The sequence below is a fragment of the Rhipicephalus microplus genome, chromosome X (genome assembly GCF_043290135.1).
Source record: "Rhipicephalus microplus isolate Deutch F79 chromosome X, USDA_Rmic, whole genome shotgun sequence".
In the NCBI taxonomy this organism is placed as follows: domain Eukaryota; kingdom Metazoa; phylum Arthropoda; class Arachnida; order Ixodida; family Ixodidae; genus Rhipicephalus; species Rhipicephalus microplus.
Window position 1 is genome coordinate 504,965,092 of NC_134710.1, and position 22,486 is coordinate 504,987,577.

The 22,486-nt window shown below is 46.1% G+C and overlaps 2 protein-coding genes across 3 annotated transcripts in view; both read right to left on the reverse strand.

The window, feature by feature from the left end:
• Positions 1 to 22,486, reverse strand: part of LOC119161633 (frequenin-1) — a 1,172,367-nt gene that overhangs the window by 477,441 nt on the left and 672,440 nt on the right. The gene's annotated exons all lie outside the window — the stretch shown is intronic.
• LOC142776759 (uncharacterized) overlaps positions 3,593 to 22,486 on the reverse strand; it is a 36,455-nt gene continuing 17,561 nt past the window's right edge. For both annotated transcript variants that reach the window (XR_012887789.1, XM_075881060.1), the window contains exon 2: positions 3,593 to 4,564. Coding sequence is in view for 1 of the 2 variants with exons in the window: in XM_075881060.1 (XP_075737175.1) it covers positions 4,211 to 4,564 (354 nt within the window). In the remaining variant the exon portion in view is untranslated. The remainder of the gene's footprint in view (positions 4,565 to 22,486) is intronic.

Consider the following 22,486-nt stretch of genomic DNA (forward strand, 5'->3'; position numbering starts at 1 on the left):
ATGCAGGAAATACCACCCTCACCGCGAAACTACGCTCGGTATGTGAGATAACGCGCGAAAAGAAAATGTAGATGCTGACTTGATCTTCTCGCACGAAACCAGGAGATATCATAAATTTCAAACACGTGTACTGGGTCTTATGTAAATAATAATTATTGAAAATTAAGCACACTGTCATCTGTCGGTGTGATGGACCTAAGATACGAAGTTTCAGAAATATTCATCAAGCCAATGTTGCGAAAATACAATTCATTTTCAAAATTTGAGCATCACGAAATAAAAAATAAACTTCATCCCTAATTTTCTCCACTGATAATGAACTTGTGGCATGAGAGTTCTCGTTATGCAGCGTGTCAGTCTAAACTGAGACATTGGTTCTCTTTAGTGTACCTTTAAGAAAATATTGCCAACTGCTGGTGCAACACGAGTCACTGCAAACACTGCTTTGAAGCAATATTTGATTTTATTCAAGTAAAACCTCAGAGGTTCACTGACATTTTAGTCCTATCACTACATTGAACTCGGCCTTGTCGTTGACCTCGTGTTCTAGCGACTTAACAGCAGTCACGAGTACTTTTTGGGGAATGACATAGCATTAGTATGATCCCTTTCTTGTGCCCAATTCAGGGGCTATCGTGATATTTCTGCGGCAGAATGATCCGAAGACATGCAGTGAATTTAGCTTAGATGTCGAAGACCTGTACTACCGTGAAATCGGGTTACTTTGTGACAGATTTTGCATGTTTTTTTTTTCTTGCTGGAGAATCGTCATTATAAAGGCAAATGAAGAATGGCAGAACGTTTATAAAACATTCCTTCGCACTACGGAGTGTTCTACTGATCCCAATTTTCAATACAAGTGGCTCTATTGAAGTGGGGAGGTGATGTGGGGCAAATGACTCTACATAGTGTGGGCAGCTTTGTGACAACGTTGTTTTTGGCTGAATATGATTGAGAAAAAAAAGGCAAGCACAAAGTTACACAATGAAAAGTTCATTTGAGTTATCTACAACTAGTTTCTGTTCTAGCAACCTCACAGTTGTATGAAAATTTATTCATACATGTACCTCTTCAATCAAGATGTTTTACCTCAAAGATACCTTGTTTGTCTAGTGGATTCAATTGAGTACGAAATTGCGTCTTCACAGTCTGGTCATTTCCAGTTCTTTAGTGTCCTCCCCATAGTGCTTATGATGTGCCTATCAGGTTTGACTTCTGTCGCTCATCTCTGGTAAAGTGGACGTTCAAAGTTTGCTATGTCGAAGTTATTCTTCTCGAAAGTTGTTTCTCCGAAACCCGCACCATCAAATCCTAAACGTTGCTAGTATAGGGAACCAGCGCTGGAGTTTCCACGGCCACACTGGCGGTGAGAGCGCGCACTTCTCAGCTGCTTCCGCAGAGGAGAATGGCGGCTGGCAGAGATGGTGCGTGCGCGCATCGCCGTAACAAAACCAAAAGATTAGCTACTTGGGCTAGTTGGTATTGCATTTTTTGAGAGAAATATACTTCCCTAGTGCGCAGAGAATGTTTCAGAGGGAAGATATAGCAGAGAGATAGGACATAGCGCACACTTACAGCCAATTTTATTGCACAGATGGCGCAAATATATATACGGTCAACAGGGCGAGGAGATCACACACAGAAGAAAGGACAAATGATGGCGCATGTGCCAGACCACCTTATTCCAATCCTAAAATGAGAACTTAACTGAAAAGATACCTGTCAATCTGTCGAATAGTGAATACAGGTATCTTTTCAGTTATCATTTTAAGACTAGAATAAGGTGGTCTGGTGCATGCGCTATCATTTGTCCTTTCTTCTGTGCGTGATCTCCTCGCCCTCTTGACCGTATATATATTCCCGTCATCTGTGCAATAAAATTGGCTGTAAGTGCGCGCTCTGTCCAATTTCTCTGCTATGTCTTCCGCCTGGAACGTTCCCTGCGCACTAAAGAAATATATTTCTCTAAAAAAACCAAAGGGCGCTGGCGGTACTGCTGCGTATTCAAGTGCAACAGTATGTAAAAAGGAGGACGTATAGAAGAAAGAGAGAACGTAGAAAGAGGAGGCAGCGTTGCATCCAAGCGGTCAGCTGAGCAAAATTCTGCTCTTGCTCTCCTTTCTAGTGATGCCAGGCTTGTTTCTAAATCAGATGTCACGTGTCTGCTATAATTATTCGATAGTGAAGACAGCCACCAGTGGAAGCCAGGGCGAAACAGTCGAGTTTAAACGGTGTTTTGCTGGAAATAAAACGAGCATATTATGCAACAAACGGCATTATAACTTTTTTTTCTGTCCCGCTGAGCGTTGAGTAGTGAACTTCAAGACTAAAAAGTTTCCATGTGTCCGTCCATTTTACCATCACCACCAAACTTTATCTGGTACCACTGCGTGTAGTGACCGAAACGATAGGCAGGTAGTCTTTTTATTTCTTTTTGTGAACGGTTGCGTGTAAAAGAAAGGTTCCTTACCCACTACACTTGTGCAGGGCCACGTTCATGCGCCTCTGGGCTAATTAAAAGATATTCTCGCGGTGAAAACTCGATGCCGAAGTGCCTCTGCTTACCTTAATTTGGGCAAAAGACAGGGTTCTTGTTACACACAAAGGAGCAGATTACTCAAAGCTTAGCTTTCTGGAGCCAGCCAATTCAGTAAGTGTTTTTCTCACTTGCTGCCGTGGCTAAGTAACATCGAAATTTGTGCATTGCTAGAGAAGTATCAAATGTCTTCGATGTTTACTTGTTGTTTAGTTTACCTAAAACGCAGTTTCAGTTTTTTCCGCTCGCCTGTGTTGGCCTAAAACGAACATGTCTGTTCAACATCGGTAACTGCTAGGCTTTAATGTGCCAACAAGATATCATTCTGAGGTACGCTGTATTGTGCGTACCAAGATTGTGACCGCTTGGGTTTCTCCAATGCGCACATATCTTTCGGTTCACGGGTGTTCTTTTTATATTTCGTCCCCATCGAAATGCAGCCATTATGTTCGGAAATCCATCCTGCGCTATGAAGCATAAGACCGCGACACTACCCGTGCTATGCTGTCCCAGTTGTTTGCCTGATCAACGTCAACGTACCTACATACCGCAGACAGGGTGTACATTTTCCGCCAGAGAAAGTGATGCCGCAGCCACTACTTATTCGTTTTTTTTTACTACAGAAGTGCGCAGTGAAGTATCGTCGCCGTACGGGCATATAAGCCAGTACTACCATAGGACAAAATCCCAAACAGAAAATAATCACGAGGAAGTTGCCATCACTGCACAACACTGTCTCTTCGATGCCACATGCATAGATGCAGTCCCCTTTGCAGAGCTTCTCTCTGTTTTCAAGTACTATTTATGTGAGAGTAGCCGTCGGACAGTTTTTTTAAACCACAGTACAGTATTACTGGCGCCATGGCTTTTAGAGCTGTTCATTCCAAAATTAAGCATGGCAGCGCCACAAGTACGTGCTCTCCCTGCAGCCGGTCCACAAATGGCTGATTTGTGTCGCGAGTTTCTGTCAAGTACTGCTTTTTGGTGAGATAACTCTCTAGTCCTGGTCTCCTATAAAACCAAGACTTCGGATCAATGCAAGTCTCCAAAAGCACGTGAAATTACGGAGGTTTATTTAATGCGAAAAGAACAACATAGGAAACCATATCAGCACATCTTTCATAGCCTTTAGAGATACCATTTTATATTTGATACAGGAGCCTTGCAATAATCCACAAGTGTCAGTGCTCAAATTGGGTTAGCATACATTCTTTCATCTTGTGTTGTATATCTGGTGGTCTGTCATCCTCTTGTGCAGTATTAGCTGACGTGTGCCGAAGAATATTCCAAAGTTGAAAGTTTGTGCGGTTGTGTGTCTTGACCTGTTATAAATTTATACAACCATAGGCAATAGCTGCAGACTAGTTCACCTGGCTTGCAACCCTGTAAGTCATGTCTAGAAATCATGAAAGACCTGGTGTTTATTTGTAAATTAGTGAAACAAGCTTGTTTTATTCAACTTTAATTGAAACCTATTCCTAAATATTTTGGTCTGTGACAGATTTTTTTGCACATTGACTGTTGAAGTATTTGTTCATTTCTTTTCATAATGGCCACATAGCATTTGATCTGGATAGTACAATATAACGTCTGCTGTCATTGTTTTTCATTGTTTTCGCTTGATATATGTTATACTGCAGTGCTTAGAACCTATTTTGAGGTGTTTATTTCTATTTACGGATGTAGGTGTCTGAAAATGCTCAGCGTTTCATCAAGACGTGGCTGTTGAAGTTTGTTGGCCTCAATGGAGGTTAGGTAAGGCACTTCACAGATGTGTTCATCGATTGGTAGCCCGGTCGCTGCTGTCCCTCGGAGCAAGGATCTGCGACAGCCTGTGATGGTTGATTTCCTGCCCAATGGCTGCTTGCAGGGATCTGGGCAGCCCACTGTCATTGCCTCATCTTCTGCTGCAGCCTCTGAATCATCGCCCAACCTCTGCTTCCCTGGCCAGTATGCCCATAGAGCCTTGCTGAACTCGCCTCCTAGATTGGGCTGCATTGCTGAACTGCCGTAACTTGAAAAGCCGAACTGAAAAATAAATGTTGTGACTTGATATACTTAGAAATAAAGTTACAAAAATTGTGTTCTGGTATTCTTATATATAGATTGCTTGTGTGCGGAATATTTGCACGGAGCCGTTACTTTAGTTAATGTTTTTTAAGCTAATACTTGATAGAACAGCCTATGTTACAATTTCTCGTAAAACTGAGAAAGAATGTATAGAGAAAACTAGACAGTAACTAAACTTGTGCACTCTTATGCTCTACATGTGGGTAGGGTAATTGGCAATGCAAGGAAAAAGGCAAAAATGGACGATTTAGTGGAATCGTGTAGTGCTTCTACACTAGTCATCCAGTGGTCAGTCGCCTTGAAGTATACTACATCGCCAAGCTCGTACGGGGCTGCTATAAGCTGCTTGAGGAAGTTCTGGGGGCGTAATGTAAAGTCCACAGGCTAAAAAATGCCAGTAGTAAAAAGCCCATATTATTAACGGTGAAACATTGGCTAGCCAATGGTGGCCAATATTCGTCGTAAAGCGAATGCTGGCGTAGTAACGGCATTTCATTGGCTACAAAGTGGCCCGAGAGTGGTCTTATGCTGGATGTATGTTGGAAACTACGTCGGTGAAAGGACGGGCCTTCATTGGCATTGGTAGAGTGGGCAGGCATCGGCTAGATATCGGCAAATGCAACGGCAGAACATCGGCTTCAGGTTGGCTTGAACATCGGTCCTACATCGGAAGAAGTTGCACTTAGCCGATTCGCCAACCTTGGGCCAATATTGCAGCCGACGTTAGCCAATACCGGTCTAAGATCGGTCCAACGCCGGTGTGCTGCCTGGGTTACGATGGTTATCAAACAAAGCACACGGCTTGACAGAACGCGACACCATCAAATTGATCAAAGTTCTCATCATCAGCGAAATTACGTATGGAACCACTCACTTGTATCTGAATAATTCTGAAATTTAAAACACAATACCCTGATAAAAAAGCCATCGAAACTACCATAGGAATCTTCGAACGTGCATCCACGCTGCGACTGCTAAGCTTAGGCCTCCACAACACTTGAGAGGAACTCGCCGAAGCACACAAAATAAGTAAACTCGAACGGCTTAGACTAAGTGAAGCTGGTTGATCGACACTTCGAAGGTTGGCTTATCCTGAGGTAACTCTACAATGTGATGAGAAAAGAAATTTTCTACCAACGATCAGATCGTATCTTCTAGTAGCCCGCATCCCATGAAATATTGATCCTACGTATCATCTCGAAAGAAAAAAATGCAAAGTAAAGAAGCTCCAACAAGATCACGGCCGCAATCCACACAAGATACACTGCTGCAGTGAAATATTCGGGAATGCCAGCCGATGCTGCCAGCGTAGCCGGCAGTGATGGCGAAGAAAGAACGGCAGCTAGCGTCCTAACTACAGAAATCGACATGACAAAAGAAAAAGAGATAGCGCTAGAAGTCTCACCCTGTACTGGCACAGCAGTAATACTAACCGATTCGGAAGCGGCTTGTCGAAATTTTCAGAAAGACATAATTTCAATGGAAGCCCTAGAAATTTTCGGTATGGCAGTGAAGACGAATCTTTTTGACACGTAAATCGTTTGTACTCCAGATCACGACTCCATGATGAGAATTGAGGCAGCCAATGCTTTCGCCCGAGCTCCTGTTTTCCGGCCTTCCCAAAGGATGCACTAAGGATGAAGGAATATGTACCTAAAAGTACAACAATATACGGCAGCATTACAGGCTGAACAGAAAAAAACATTATCCACCAGCCCACCCCAGCCCTATACAGGAAGAGGCAGTAACCCCCAGGAAGCTGCGAACTGACACCAACGTTCACGGTGGACTGCTCACCGCACCTCTCTAACCGAGTACTCGTAATCTTGCAAGCACTGTGATGTTTCGGAAATCCTATTCCATAGGGTATGGGGATGCACACAAAGCCTTGGAACCACTACACTAACCGAACAGCAGTGTAATCAGACCCGGGCCTGATGAATGAGCGTAGCATGGTTCAACGGACGCGAAAGATGGCGTAGGCCCACGGCTGCCGTGATTAGGGAGGCCACCCACCTTGGGCGCAGAATGCATTTGCTCAAATAAAAGTTTATTCTCGGTCGCGTGCCTCGAGCTAACGCAGGTGCTGTGCCAGAGGCACAGCGAAGAGGCAAAAAATGACAATAGTCACATATGGTGATGCTGATGACTAGAGACTGGATTATGGGCAAAGGCATATTTTGTTCTTTGCTTTCCGATTGTGTTACTTCGATATATGGGCATGAATTAGAGGTGAAGAAGTGCTTTCAGAGTGTTTTATAGTGTTAATAGGTGCCTATTTGTGACGTTGTGCCTAAATCCGTGTAATTGCTTATAAATACCTATTTTCAAAATTGTTACAAAATTGTTGCATATATTAACACTATTTCACCTCAAATTTTCTTCCGATGACAATTTAGGAGAGGTATTCGCGTCACCGGGCAAAATTGAATTTTCTGAATTCTAAGGACTCTAAGAAATTTCTGAACTCTTTTAGAACTGTTAAGGCTGCAAGGCTCCTTTCCCATTATGAAGGCGCATTAGCCCATACACATGTATTCATCTGCGTAGCGTCGTCTGCTCGACATCTCCGCAGGTTCTGTTCGCATGCAAAAGTAACAGGAATTGCTTCTTGGCAGCCGCAGGACGACGGAGAACAAAGTTAAACCGTGAAGTGTCATCAGGGAAAGTATAGTGTTGGTAAAAAAAAGCTTTGTCCTCATGGTTTATGTTTTGTTTCTCATTTACTTCCTAAAGGCGCACTAACTATAGCTTTTGAAATTGACATGTGATCTTCAATCAATTGCCTGGTATATATGCATGGGTATCCTTGACTTTAATGGCATCCATCACGTGAAAGTTATTTTAATTCAACGGCAAGTAGTGCACAAAATCTCCACAAAAAATTGAATGCCTTGCAGCATCAACACTAGTGCTACGTGTCCGGTGTGATACATTCTACTCGTACCATCTTGAGTGGCGATGCGCTAGTTGCAATGACATCTACAATTGGAGGGTTCTCAGCGTAGCGCCTACACCTGGAAATGCTCTATCTTTTCATGTCCGATCTTCGTCACGCAGCGTTGAATGATTTCATAAAAATACAAGGCACAAACCACCAGTAAAAAAGCCGGAATAAAAGAGCAAGATTTCACATGTGCTCGTCAGATAGCTTGTCGGGGAACCATTGTGAGCTGTAGTCTCTTCGAAGACGCGCAAAAAGTACAATTATTGGGTCATTTCCTTGCATGTATGGTACACTTCAACGCGACCACAAGTTATCAATGAGGTGTAGCATGTGGCTAAATACCATTCTAGCTTGTAACACGCAGGTACTGTTACGTATGTATTATCCCTATGGAGAAACAGTTTTAGCTTCTTTATCGAAGCCTTTGCACTTCCACAATAGACAATTCGCAAAAAAGCTATTGCGCATGCTCAAGCGCGCCTCCCGCTAACGCATCTAAGTGGTTGGAAAGGTAGCAGACATTTCTCCTTCGGCTTAGTTATTTCGGCTTGCTGAGGCGTCCCTTGAGGCCGTCACTCTTGCTACTTTGCGGGAACCATGCCTCCAAACTTCGTCGCGTGCGGGTGAACTATCACGGCAAGGGAAACGTCGCACGTTTTCATTTTTAGTCTGAAAAGCGGTAGCCACAATGAAGAGAAAACAGCTCGGAAAACAGGACGAATACAGGAAGCGCCGTTGTTTGTGTCCTTCCTTCGTCCCACCATTTCGTGCTCTTCCTTCGTCCCACCATTTCGTGCTAACAAGAGTTGTGATAGACACAACTGCTGCTGCAGCAGCGCATGTGCAGAATTGACACAAACGGTGACGTCGTGCTTTATGAGCCGTGCTAGATCTTACCTTTCTCTGCAGAATTAACACATGTTTAGTGTCTCTCGGGTAGAGGGCACAAACGGGGCTCGCGTCGTCATCTTGTACTTCATCGTAGTTCTTGAGGGGCTGTTCAGAAAAATCAATCTGGAGAAATGAGATTGGCCTTTGGCTGGCTCGGCTCAAGTTGTGGTTCTACCAAGTGGAGGTGTTACCTTGTGCGCCGAAGTTCATGGCCATGTTCAGTTTTCACTATCGCCGAGTGGTGTTCCTGGATTGCCCTTATCAAGACTGCAGGAGCCCAGATACACTGGTTTGTGTCGTATATGGTGACCTCCTGGCTTAATCTCACAGGCGACAGGTTCCTTCTACCGTTATTGAAGTAGGTCCTCTGTCGATGTCACATTTCTTGAAGGCGGCCCTGGACCACGTCGGGTGGGTCGGTTCTCAGTTCTAAATGACTGGTAGGCACCAGTAACAGAGGTCTCGTCTGTCGTCTCATCAATCTTTGCACGGGGAACTGGAGCACATAATCAGGTGGGGTACTGCGCTACTCAAGCACAGCCATTTGAAACATTGGCAATTTAAACGAGCACTTCAAAAGATTTTGCCTCTTCTGCTGCTCTCTCCGTCATGGCGTTTGACAGTGGGTGATGGGGACTTGAAGTTATTTGTGGAATGCCTAAGGTAATCAGACATTCCTTGAACTCGTCACTGTTAAAAGGCGGGCCATTATCACTGCATAATTTATTGGCCAAGCCATGAACTGAAAAGATTTCTGAGCACCATGTATTAAGCGAGCTCACAGTATTTGTCCGGAACTCGCGCATTTAAAAGAATCAGTAGAAGTCTACAATGACGGCAAACTCATGGTCTTCAAAAGATAAAATGCCGATGCCGACAACCTGCCTTGGAAGTGAGGGTGCTTTGTGATTCAGAAGGGGCATCTTAGCGTTTTGAGGTTTATGCTTTTGGCACACTTTCAAATGTTTACAGATTTGTTAGATGTTGCCTGAAATATTCGACCGAAACATCACGAACGTTCCTTGCTCTAGTCTTCATATTTACGGCTCCCGCATGCGCCGCGGAAGAATGTGCATCATTTCTGATATCCTCGATGGCGGCACGATTACCTTGTTACTCCAGAATACGAGGCCGTGCTTCGCGTGTATTTTCTCCCGGTACTCCCAGTACGTCCGAAGTGACCCAGGGACGTCTGAAGCCGGCATGTGGTACTCCCGTGCTCTCGCAGATTGCCCAAGTTTGCGTCCTTATTTGTTGCTTGAATAATATCTCGTAGCGAGCGTTCTGAGGTTAAAAACATTCAAAAACATTGGTTTGAAAATTCTCGTCTCTCTTCTTGCGTTCTTTGCTAAAAAATTTTGACAATGCGTCAGCGAGAAATAGTTCTTTGCCATGTTTGTACGTAACATGGATAGGGTAAGGTTTCAGGGTTAGGCGCGTGCCTTGTAAACGTAGTGGGCACTGGCGCAATGGCTTACTAAATAGCGCTACTAACGGGCAACGGTTGGTTGCAACAGGCACATCATGCTGTCGAAATATCCAGTCATGAAGTTTGGTGCACCCACGTGCGATAGCGAGTGTTGCTTTGTTTGTGAGTATCGTGCCTGTGCGTCCATAAGTGTGCGTGACAAAAATGCAACAGGCTGCGCATCCTGCATCCGGACAGCACCAACTCCCACCTGGCTTGCATCCACTCATAATCAGACGGGATACTGGAGTAAAAATGCCGGAGAATGGGCGCTTGGGCCAGAGCTTCGCGCAATTTAGGAAATATTTCTTGCTGCATTTCCGTTTTGACCCATGCTGTGTCTTCCCGCAGCAAACTTCTGAGTGGTGTAGTGACCTTTACCATACTAGGGATAAAGCGTGAACAAAGTTTAATGTGCCCAAAAAAACTTGCTGTTCCTTACAGTTGTTTGGTATCGGCATTTCCAAAATGCTTGTGCCATTTAGGGGTCCCCACGTATACGCATTCGGCGCTGAGCACGCGTCCAGGGTAGCGCACCTCCGGATGCATAAAAAAACACTTCTTTCAGTTTAGTCCGAGATATCGTTCTTGTAAACGGGTTAGCAGAGGCTGTAAATTGCAGTGATATTCTTGCCTCATACAAGATTTTCATTCATTTCTATTGCAACGTTTGGGCCCCGCCGTGGTGGTCTAGTGGCTAAGGTACTCGGCTGCTGACCCGCAGGTCGCGGGTTCGAATCCCGGCTGCGGCGGCTGCATTTCCGATGGAAGCGGAAATGTTGTAGGCCCGTGTGCTCAGATTTGGGTGCACGTTAAAGAACCCCAGGTGGTCAAAATTTCCGGAGTCCTCCACTACGGCGTCTCTCATAATCATATGGTGGTTTTGGGACGTTAAACCCCACATATCAATCATTATTGCAACGTTTGGAAGAACTAAGACGCGGTGCATCTCTGCTTGAAATATTTCCGGTACCGAGGCAATACCGAAAGACACGCGCAGAAAGCGATAGCGTTCATGGGATGCAAGGTTTCGCAGCAACTCATCGTGCAATATTTCGAACTTGCGTCATCCAGCTTTATCTACCAAAACCCTGACGCGGCGTCTAAAATTTAAAAACAAATAGGTGCGGCAAGCTTTCGCACAATGTCTTCCAGTGTAGGCGTGGGATAGTTCTCCCGCTGTAGCGTTTTGTTCAGCTGATGAAGATATGTGGGGTTTAACGTCTCAAAAGCACAATATGATTATGAGAGACGCCGTAGTAGAGAGCTCCGAAAGTTTTGACCACCTGGGGGTTCTTTAACGTGCGCCCAAATCTCAACACACGGGCCTCCACCATTTCCGCCTCCATCGAAAATGCAGCCGCCGCAACCGGGATTCAAACCTGCGGCATGCGGGTCAGCAGCCGAGTACCTTAGCCACTAAACCACCACGGCGGGGCACGTTTTCTTCAGCTCTATGGGATCTAAACAGGTGCGTACCATACTTTTCTTAGTGACTGTGACAATGTTATTGGACCATTCCGCTGGAACCTTTACCTCTGTTATCACGCTTTATTCTTCCATGCGCTGAAGCTCTTCTTTAACTTTTTATTGATTTGATTGATTGATATGTACGGTTTAACGTTCCAAAAGCACCATATGACTATGAAAAACGCCGTAGTGGAGGGCTTCGTAAATTTGTACCACCTGAGGTTCTTCAACGTGCACCCAAATCAGAGCACATGGGTCTACATCATTTCCGACGGAGTCGGAAATGCAGCCGCTGCAGCCGGGTTTTGATCTCGCGACCTGCGGGTTAGCAGCCGAGTACCTTAGCCACTAGACCACCGTGGCTGTGTGGTTGGTGCACAGACGTGCCTAGGCTTGCTCTTATCGCTCGGCAGAAATGAATTGCCAAGCCTGATGAACGTGTTTGTGGCGTGCTCCTGTGCTGGTTGGTGACTCGAGATGACCATCTTTCTATGTGTCCGTGAAATTCCGCGTACATAACTCATGTGCTTTGCGCACTGAGTATTCGCATTCTGTACGGCTGCAATTCTGAACGCTTGGGTGATGCTGCGTGACAAATCGTTGCGACAGAGAAACAGAAGTTGCGAGTGTTCTTATTTATTAGAGACTGCCGAAGAACAAAATGGGAGCGTGTCTTTTGTCGATATGACGTCACCATTCGTTTTCTTCGTGACCCGAAAGTACGTGGGTCCATACTACATATTTCTGAGTCATTCCATTGGCACCGTCTCCTTCATGACCCATTTTCGCACTAAAATCATGTGTGTTCCTGAATGTTAGCGTTAGCCCTGGAACTAAATGATTGATGTGTGGGGTTTACCATCCCAAAACCACCATATGATTATGAGAGACGTCGTAGTGGAGGGCTCCGGAAATTCCGACCACGTGGGTTTATTTAACGTGCTTCCAAATCTGAGCAGACGGGCCTACAAAAATTCCGCCTCCATCGGAAATGCATCCGCCGCAGCCGGGATTCGATCTCGCGACCTGCGGGTCAGCAGCCGAGTACCTTAGCCACTAGACCACCACGGCGGGGCTAGCCATGGCATTAAAAGAACAAACGTGCGTGGCAGTACGTTTTCGATCGGGCGTTTTTTGTTCAGTGTCGGTAAACATTTTGCTATTGGTGATTAGCGCAGTGGACGTCGTCTACTACGTCTGTTCTCTTGGTTGAGAAAAGTGAAAGGAATGCTGTTGCACTGTTTAGTGCATCGGCTTTTTGCATATTATATTCTTACCAGTGTTCCATTAACAACATTACGGTAAAAAAATTTTGCACCAGTCTTGCCAGCACCTTATCCTATCATGTTTCGTTGATATTGTCACAGGGTCGTGACGTGGCCGAAGACAGGAGACTTTATGTTGGGACCTGGCTGTTTATTTGGGCGAGCCTGTGCCCACTATACGGAAAGTCTGATTACAATAGCAGTCTCGCACAGATAGCAGTGAACGGAGCGTCGGCCGTCGATGAACTACTGACAAGCGGCGAGATGCGTCGGCATTTATACTCTTGCCATCGAATGTTCTAGCGTTATCGCTGGCGGTGACGTAGGTTCCAGAATAATCTGTACAATTCGCAGTGGGCGTGATCTTATCGAAATGATCTACTACAGTCCTGAAGCTTCTCGAAAATTGCAGACACGGTTTGCGCTGAGAATTTTGTAGTGTTTGGGGGCGGTAACAAAACTTGAGGAATAGAACGTGGCATTGTCCCCATCTGAAAAAGGCATCGTCCCGATGCTTTCACTAAAGTCGAAGGTACAACAATAATGCAAGTAAATAGAATGAATAAATTATGATACAGCAATTATACAAAAAAACACTGTTTCAGTTTGTTAACGAGCCTTAAACGGCTTGAGGCGCGCAACACGGACGACTTTAGGTTGTGATCGGCGTCGTTGAGAGTTCGTGATGCCATCGGGGACAACCTCGTAATCAAGTGGGCCGAGACGTCGAACCACCCTGTACGGTTCGAAGTACCGTTGTAGAAGCATTTCGCTGAGTCCACGTCGGCGTATCGGCGTCCACACCCAAACACGTTCACCGGGTTGGTATTCCACGAAGCGTCAACGAAAATTGTAATGGCGGCTGACGGTCATCTGTTGATTCTTGATACGAAGACGCGCGAGTTGTCGGGCTTCTTCGGCGCGTTGAAGGTACTCACTCACATCAAGGTTTTCTTCGTCGGTTACGTTGGGTAACATGGCATCAAGCGTCGTTGCCGTGCTCTTTCCGTAGTCTAGTTTGTATGAAGGTATCTGCGTCGTATCCTGCACCGCTATGTTGAATGCAAAGGTCACGTACGGAAGAATGGCGTCCCATGTCTTGTGTTCGACATCGACGTACATTGCCAGCTTGTCGGCGATCGTCTTGTTTAGCTGCTCGGTGAGACCGGTTTCGGTGGGTGGTACGCTGTCGTCCGGCGGTGGTTTTTCTGGCTGTATGCCAAGATTGCTAGAGTTAGGTCAGCAGTAAATGCCCTTCCTCTGCCAGTGACGAGGACCTCCGGGGCGCGGTGACATACGACGATATTTTCGACGCAGAACTTAGCTACCTCAGATGCACAGCCTTTGGGCAGGGCTTTTGTCTCGGCGTAGCGGGTGAGGTAGACGGTGGCTACCACGATTCACTTGTTTGCGAAACCCGACGTCGGGAACGGCCCCAGTAGGTCCATACCAATCTGCTGGAAAGGTCGACAAGGTGGATCAACTGGCTGCAGAAATCCCGCTGGCCTTGTCGGCGGTGTCTTGCGTCGCTGACAATCCCGGCATGTCCTCACAAAACGAGTGACGTCGGTGGTAAGACGTGGCCAGTAGTACCTTTCTTGTATCCTCGCGAGCGTGCGAGAAACACCGAGGTGCCCTGCCGTCGGATCGTCGTGTAGGGCCTGCAGGAGTTCTGGCTGCAGAGCTGAAGGCACCACAAGGAGGTACATGGCTTGGAGCGGTGAAAAGTTTTTATTTTGGAGACGACCATTTCGCAGGGAAAACGACGCAAGTGCGCGCTTGAATACCTTCGGGACCTCGGTGGTCCTACCTTTGAGGTATTCTATTAGGGCTTTAAGATACGGTTCGGCCCGCGGTCGTTCAGCGAAGTTGTCGGCAATTATCACTCCCAAGAAGTAGTCGTCATCCGGGTCGTCGGCCGGTAGTTGGTCGACTGGCGCACGAGGGAGACAGTTGGCGTCGGAGTGTTTCTTGCCGGACTTGTAAACGAAGTTAATGTCATATTCTTGAAGTCTCAGGCTCCATCGTGCGAGGTGACCGGAAGGGTACTTCAAGATAGCCAGCCAACACAAGCCGTGGTGGTCGCTCCCAACTTTAAGGGCCTGCCGTAGAGGTAACGCGAAATTTTGACGTAGCCCAGATGATGGCGAGGTACTCTTTTTCTGTTGTAAAATAATTTGCTTCTGCTTAAAATAGCAATAGGCTGGCGTAACTAATAACCCTTTCAAGTCCATCAGCCCTCTGCACAAAGACAGCGCCGAGACCTAGGCATCTTGCGTCAGTGCGTATTTCTGTCTCAGCGAATTTGTCGAAATGGGCAAGTAAAAGAGGCATCTGGAGGCGAAGTTTAAGCTCTCGGAAAGCGTGTTTCTGCGGCGTTTCCTACTTGAACTCTACGTAGGCTTTGGTAAGGTTAGTGAGTGGATTGGCGATGCGGGCGAATTTTTTCACAAACCGCCTATCATAGGCTTTGAAATCGGCGCACCACCTTCTTGTCAATGGGCGGCGGGATGTCAGCGATGGCGGCTGTTTTCTGTGGATCGGGATGAACTCCCCACTTGTCAATGGCGTGCCTCCTCGTACGCAAACCTGCACTTTTCTGTCTTCAGTGTGAGTCCGGACGTCTTAACAGCTTGAAGTACAGCTTTAAGGCGCCGAAGTTGCTCGTCAAAATAGGAAAACACGACGACGTCATCCAAGTACACAAGGCAAGTCTGCCACTTCAATCCTGCCAGTATACTGTATCCATAACGCGTTTAAAGGTTGCAGGCACTGAGCAAAGACCGATAGGCATCACCCTAAACTCTAAGGGGCCGTCCGATGTTATAAAAGCAGTCTTCTCTCGGTCTCATTTGTCGACTTCGATTTGCCCATAGCCTGTCTTGAGGTCCACTGACAAAGAATACTTGGCGTTATGGAGCCGATGAAGTGCGTCGTCTATTTGCGGGAGAGGATACACGTCCTTTCTTGTGATTTTGTTCAGGCGGCGGTAATCGACGCAGAAACTTAGGGTCCCATCATTTTTCTTCACTAACACCACGGGGGACGCCCATGGACTCTTGGACGTCTGCATGATGTAATCCTGCAGCATTTCATCGATTTGTCTCTTCGTGGCCTCGCGTTTTCGCGTCGAAACCCTGTACGGACTCTGAAGGAGTGGTCTGGCAATTTATTCGGTTATGATGGGATGTTTCGTGATTGGGGTCTACCGAATTTTCGTTGACGACGAAAAGCAATTTTGGTAATGCAGGAGCAGGACCCTGAAATGTTCTTCCTTATGGTTCGGAAGTCGGGGATTTATGTCGAAAGCTGTGGGTGGGGCTTGGTTCCTCTTAGCAGGTTTCGCGGAATCGGCGAAGGCAAAAGTACTGGTGGCTTCCACAATTTCTTGGATGTATGCGACCGTCGTTGCTTTGTACATGTTTGTACTCATTGCTGAAATTCGTGAGCATAACCGTTGCTTTGCCCCCTCCCCCCTGCAGCTCTGCAATTCCTCTTGTGACGCAAATATTTCGGGTGACCAACAGATGATGACTGCCTTGAACGACGCCTTCTAAGTCACGTGATTTAGGAGCGCCGACTGAAATAATGACGCTGCAGCGAGGCGGAATGGTGATTTGTTCGTCGAGGATATTCTCAAGGCATGGTTTCCTGATGGCGCGCGCGGTGGTTGTGCTTCTTCTGCGGATGACGTTATCGACTTTGTTCTCAGGTTGATGACAGCACCATGCATACATAAGAAGTCCGTGCCGAGGATGACATCTGTCGAGCAACGCTTTAGGACTACGAAGTCTGCAATAATTGTGGCCCTTAATTGTTTCTCTCTGTGCACATTCCTGCAAGCGTTACGACATGACCTCCGGCTGTGTGGATTTCGGGGCTTTCTCAAGCTGTCCTAACTTTCTCCAACTTCGCAGCGAACGACCCACTAATGACGGAATAGTCGGCTCCGGTATCGATGAGAGCGGTCACACTGTGGCCGTCGATAAGAACTTCTAGGTCGCTAGTTCACCATGTCGCGTTTAAGTTAGGCCGTGGCGTCGAGTTACGGCTTCGTCGGCTTGTTCCGCTGCTTCTATGTTGCGTCATCAGGTCACCTTCGGTGAGTGAAGTTTTGTCGTCACGACTTCGCCTGGTTGGCGTGGTGTTCGGAAAGCTCCGTCGCGGCGTCGTCGTCGTCGTTGTATCTTCGGTAGTTCGTCGCACAGCAACCGCACCTCTATCGGTTGCTGCCCTTAGTTTCCCTGATACGGGCTAGAAGGCCAGCCCCACGTTAGATCAGAGAACTGCCGGTGGTATGGTGACATGCGGTGGCTCAGCGACGGCGAACGGGAAGAATTTGGTGGTGTCCACTGAGCTTGAGGAGTCCGCACAATATCGGCGATCTTGCACAATGTCGGCAATCGAATCCACTTGAGGCTGCGCGGAAGGCAAAATCTTGCGCAGCTCTTTTCGCACGATGGCTCGGATCGTTTCACGCAGAGCGTCGGAGTCAATGTCTTGAGCAGCAGCGCAATCTAGAGTCAGGCGACGATATTACTGTCTGGTGTGCATGTCCAGGGTCTTTCCGATGGTGGTCGCTTCGGCAACAAATCCCTGGACGGTGTTCGATGAATTTCTCTTCAGTCCAGCGAAGCGCTCCTGTTTGACCCCTCGCATGAGGAAACCAACTTTCTTCTTCACAGGCATGTCTGGGTCAGCCTGACGGAATAGGCAGGTCATTTCTTCTGTGAAAGTGGCAAAATTTTTACTTGGTTGCTGATCCCGGGTCTCTAGTAAAGCAGCGGCCCTCTCTTTGCGAGGGACGCTCGAGAACGTTTGCAGGAATGTGCCGCCAAAGACCTCCCACGTTTGAAGCGCGGACTCCCAATTTTCGAGCAATGTCCTTGTCGTGTCTTCCAGGTAGAAGTACACACGACGGAGCTTTTCTTCATTGTCCCAGTAGTTGAGGGCAGCCACATGGTCGTATGTTCCTAGCCGTGTCTCCGGGTATTCGAACAATGACCCATGGAAAGTTGGTGGTTCCCTGGGTTGATTCATAACGATCGCGGGCTGGGACGCTGCGGTTGCCATTGTCGCTGCAGTCGAGGTCATGGCCTTCGTCTTCCACGCCTTGTCTTGTATAGGCCCGTACTCCTGTGGTAGACCTTGCTATCGGCGGCTTGTTTTCTGCTCCTGGTTGGCGTCGGTGTCTTCTCCGCGACGTGGGCTGGGTTCACGACTAGACGGGGGCGTCCGGTACATGAACGAAGCAGCACCTCCACCAGATGTCACGGGGTCGTGACGGGGCCGAAGACAGGAGACTTCATGTTGGGATTCAACTGTTTATTTGGGTGAACTTGTGCCCGGTAGACGGAAAGTCTGATTACAGTAGCAGTCTTGCACAGATAGCAGTGAACGGAGCGTCGGCCGTCGATCAACTACTGACAAGCGGTGAAGTGCGTCAGCATTCATACTCTTGCCTTCGAATGTTCTAGCGTTATCGCTTGCGGTGATGTAGGTTTCAGAATAATCTGTACAGTTCACGGAGTGGGCGTGATCTTATCGAAATGATCTACTACAGTCCTGAAGCTTCTCGAAAACTGCAGGCGCGGTTTGCGCTGAGAATTGTGTAGTGTTTCGGGGCGATAACAAAACTTAAGGAATGGAGCGTGGTATTATTTAGATGCGGGTAGACACTTACGCTAAAGCGCTTTCCTAAAAAGGTTTCAGGTGCGTGAGCTCTACCTCAAGCTAGAATATTTAAAAACTTCTACCAAATATACCAATCCAGTAACCGGAATGGCAGTGGAAGCAACCACGGAGGTTACGCAATGTAATTTAGACCTAGTAGAAACGTTTTTACCAGGCCCCAAAGTATAGGAGCGACTACAGCACTAATGCGAGAGGGGCCACAGAAAGATAAACGCCACTCCTTGTGTCAGTCTTGAGAAATGTTTGTGAAACGACAAATTTTATTTTCACCTACTTTGCTAATCACTCTTATATTGTACTGAATAACATACTTGTTGCAGCAGCACAGACTCTCCCTAGTAACTACGTGCCGATGAAGACAGAAATTCGAAAGAGTACAAATATACTGAATATACTCAGCAAATGTTTAGGAATAGCTTCTCTTCAAGTACTAGATAGTGTGCGCGTGCATGCGTGCGTGTGTAAATAAAGAATAAACAAAATGTACTTCATTTACTTCGAGACTTTCTTGGTACAATATATTTTGCGCTCATAAATCGACCACACGTTCGATAGCGCACAATCCTTGACTATCTTTGACCTTTTGTAGAAGAAATGGCTCACAGATGAATCTCTAAACACTTTCAAGCGTACTAATCTACTTAAACGTTCACCTTCTTTGTTGGAAAAGACAGAATGAAGACATCAAGCATGTAATAGTCGCCGCGCACGCTTTATCTTTTAAACGCAGACGATGGCAGCAAGATTCACAGCCCACCGCACACATGCTCGCTCGGGCAAAATGAGTGACATCACGGCGGCAGTGAGCAGGCCTGAAAATATTTTTGGTGGCATCGTCCTGAGCCAGCACGAGGCGCCAGCTAATGGCACGACACGGCAGACGTGAGCATGCGCAGTGGGGGTGCGGACGGTGCGACCCCCCACGCCATAGCGCGACATTGTGCGACTAAGAAATGCTCCGAAATAAAAAAGAACAGCGGCATATGCAGGACGATTCCTCCAACCATGACTGCTGGTTATAAGAGGTGCTTGTGTTTAAATCTACAGTCACGCGATTTCCTAACAACAAAGAAAAACTGACTCCGCCGCTTCGCAACGGCTGCAACCGCATGTCTGAAACACAGGGTCATTTTTGTTTGAATAAAAACTATCGCGTTCACACCAATAAATTGCAAATAGAAAATTAATAGTAGGTAGATGACAGCATGCCATACTTATTGCAGTGTTGTGTGAATTAAGAAAGCCCAAAAACCTCTTCCTTACCTTCTTTTTTCACAATTATTGGTTCAACCACGACAGGCTGCCCGGAAGCGTACACTACGACGGCTATGACGCTCTTCACAGGAAGATTCCGCATTGTAGCAAGCGAACAAATTGCCGCTTGCTACAATGCGTTGTTGCATGTAAACATACATTCGATAACGAGATTTAGGACAAAATACACCCACCCTATCACTCTACGATGTGAGATGAGAATGTAAAAAATGTACAGTGGAAAACAAGCATCGAGAGCTAATTGCAACTGAAGCGAGGACCAAGGGCTCAGCACGTTGCCAGAAATAGCCACACTGGCTTCCAGACGACAAGCAATCTTTTGTAGTTTTTCAGAAACGCACGACGTGACAAGCGGCGGTGACAGATGGGCCTCTGCGACAGCAAATGTTGTCGCTCGTCACTGTCCTTTGTCACTGTCGCGAGGAAATTGCCTGCATGCGTTTTGTGCTTAACAGGCGGGGAAAAAAGGTGACCTGTTATCAGTTCGCGGAGCTCGTCTGTTTATTAAACGCAAAGAATTTTGAATAAACTTAAGTGACTTTGAGCGTATCTATCTATCTATCTATCTATCTATCTATCTATCTATCTATCTATCTATCTATCTATCTATCTATCTATCTATCTGTCTATCTATCTATCTATCTATCTATCTATCTATCTATCTATCTATCTATCTATCTATCTATAGAGCCGCCTACGTGTTTTAGCTCTCCTGGCCGTCTCGATAATGCTATCGATAAAAAATTGGTATCACATAACATGACTGATGACGAGCATAATTGACTAGTTATAACATGAAAATCATGATATGTATGTCATGATTTACATTTCATTGTCTTCGTGCTCTTGCCGTGGTTTCCTTGACATGACATATTGCAAAACTCATATGGTTTGACGTGACTGCAATGCAAACGGAAGTGACAGACCCTGGCTTGGAAATCATGATATGCAAGTCATGCACGTAATGGCTACAAGCCATGCTCACGATGCGCTCCCGCTTGTTGTGCTAGCTTCACATATACCAAATTTGGTATTGCGTGACGTGAAGAGACGAGGAAGGTTAATGACACGTCCAAGCATGATAATGATGACATGGAAGTCATATATGGCATAATTTGAGTCCACCTCATAAAGTTGTACGGACGGTAAAGGGATATATCCATCTTATTTGTTCTGCACAAATCATCAATTTCAATTGTACTCGGGATCAGCCACTATTTGAAGCTAACTTCGGTGACTTCGGACGTAGCTATCTATCTATCTCTATATCTATCTATCAACTACTTTTAGGTTTCCTGACCGTTTTGGTATTGGTATCTACAACAAAATCGGCATGGCATATTATGACTGTATGACGAGCATAATTGACTAGTAATAACATGAATATTAGGACATGTAAGTCATGATTTACATATCATGGTCTTGCTATTGTTATAGTCGTTTACTTCGCATGACATATTGCAAAACTCGTATGGTATGACATGGCTGCATGGTGAATTTAAGTGAGGGATTTTAATGTGTAAATCGTGATATGCATGTCATGTATGGCAGGACTACAAGCTACGCTCCTGATGCGCTCGCGGTCGTTTCGCTAGCTTCACATACATTAAATTTGGTATTGCGTCACGTGAATAGACGAAGAGGGTAATGACACGTTCAAAAATGATAATGATATGACAGTCATATACAGCACAATTTCCGTCCATATCCTAAGGTTGTGCTGACGCAACGTTAGATATCTATCTTCCTTGTTCTTTCTTCGTATATAATAGATTACTATTCCCACTGTAAGTGTGATCAGCCTATTTTTTTAGGAAACTTAGGCGACTTTGGCCGTATCTATCTATCTATCTATCTATCTATCTATCTATCTATCTATCTATCTATAAGGTTAAAGTTAAAGGTTTAACGTGTTGTAGGTACGCGGTGGCTCTAGCCTTGCATAATTTGTTGGCGATTGCCCAACCCGGTTTTCTCTTTGATAATTGTAGCTAATGTCCTTTGTTTTTGACTAAGCAAGAGCAGACTCTTAAAATAAATATTCTGCATAGCGCGACGTAAGCCTGCATAAGACGGCGGCCTCTGTGCTATTCCACATGCAGTGTTGTGCCGGTACTCTAGCTCGCTGCACTTTACCTCAAACATAATTGTCGCTTATCACCATTCACATGCGAGATCTGTAGCATTCAAGTATTTCAAGAGAAGTCGCGACACCTGTTTTCAGAAGATCGAGTGACCACGCAGAAACATAATATCTGTCACGCTGTCACATGGCTAGCTTAACCGCAGCAGTTCCTATAACAAACCTTGCCGTTCCTTTTTATGTTCACGACACTTAAGCAAATAGTGTTCTGTTTCACCGTTTCCTTGCACTTCGGGCACGAGGTCGTCACGGACAGTCTGATCTTATGGAATCATGCTGGTGTACGCGCTGATCCATTTCGGATGCGATAAAGCAAGCAGGCCTCTTCCCTTGATAGCCCTTTTGTCACATATGGCTGGTGAGGCATTAGCCATAACGAGTGAAAATGTTATTGACAGCTTCTCGTAAGATACGCTGATTGTCTTTGGGAGCCTTCTTCCTTGATGTAAGCTCCAGAGCACTGCGGGTAAGTCTGTCAGCCCCCTCATTACCCGCTGTACCCACATGTGATGGAATCAATTGAAACCCAATGTTTATACCAATGCCTTGCAGGTCTTTAAGGATTCGCAGTGATCTTTGAGTGCATGGATCCAAAACAAATTCATGTTTTAGCAGCTGCAAAGCGGGCTTACTGTCCGAAAACAGCACGACTTGTTGCTGCCTACAAAACCTCACTTTGTTCAGGGCTGCCTGGATTGCCACGCTTTTACATGCTGTCGATGAAACA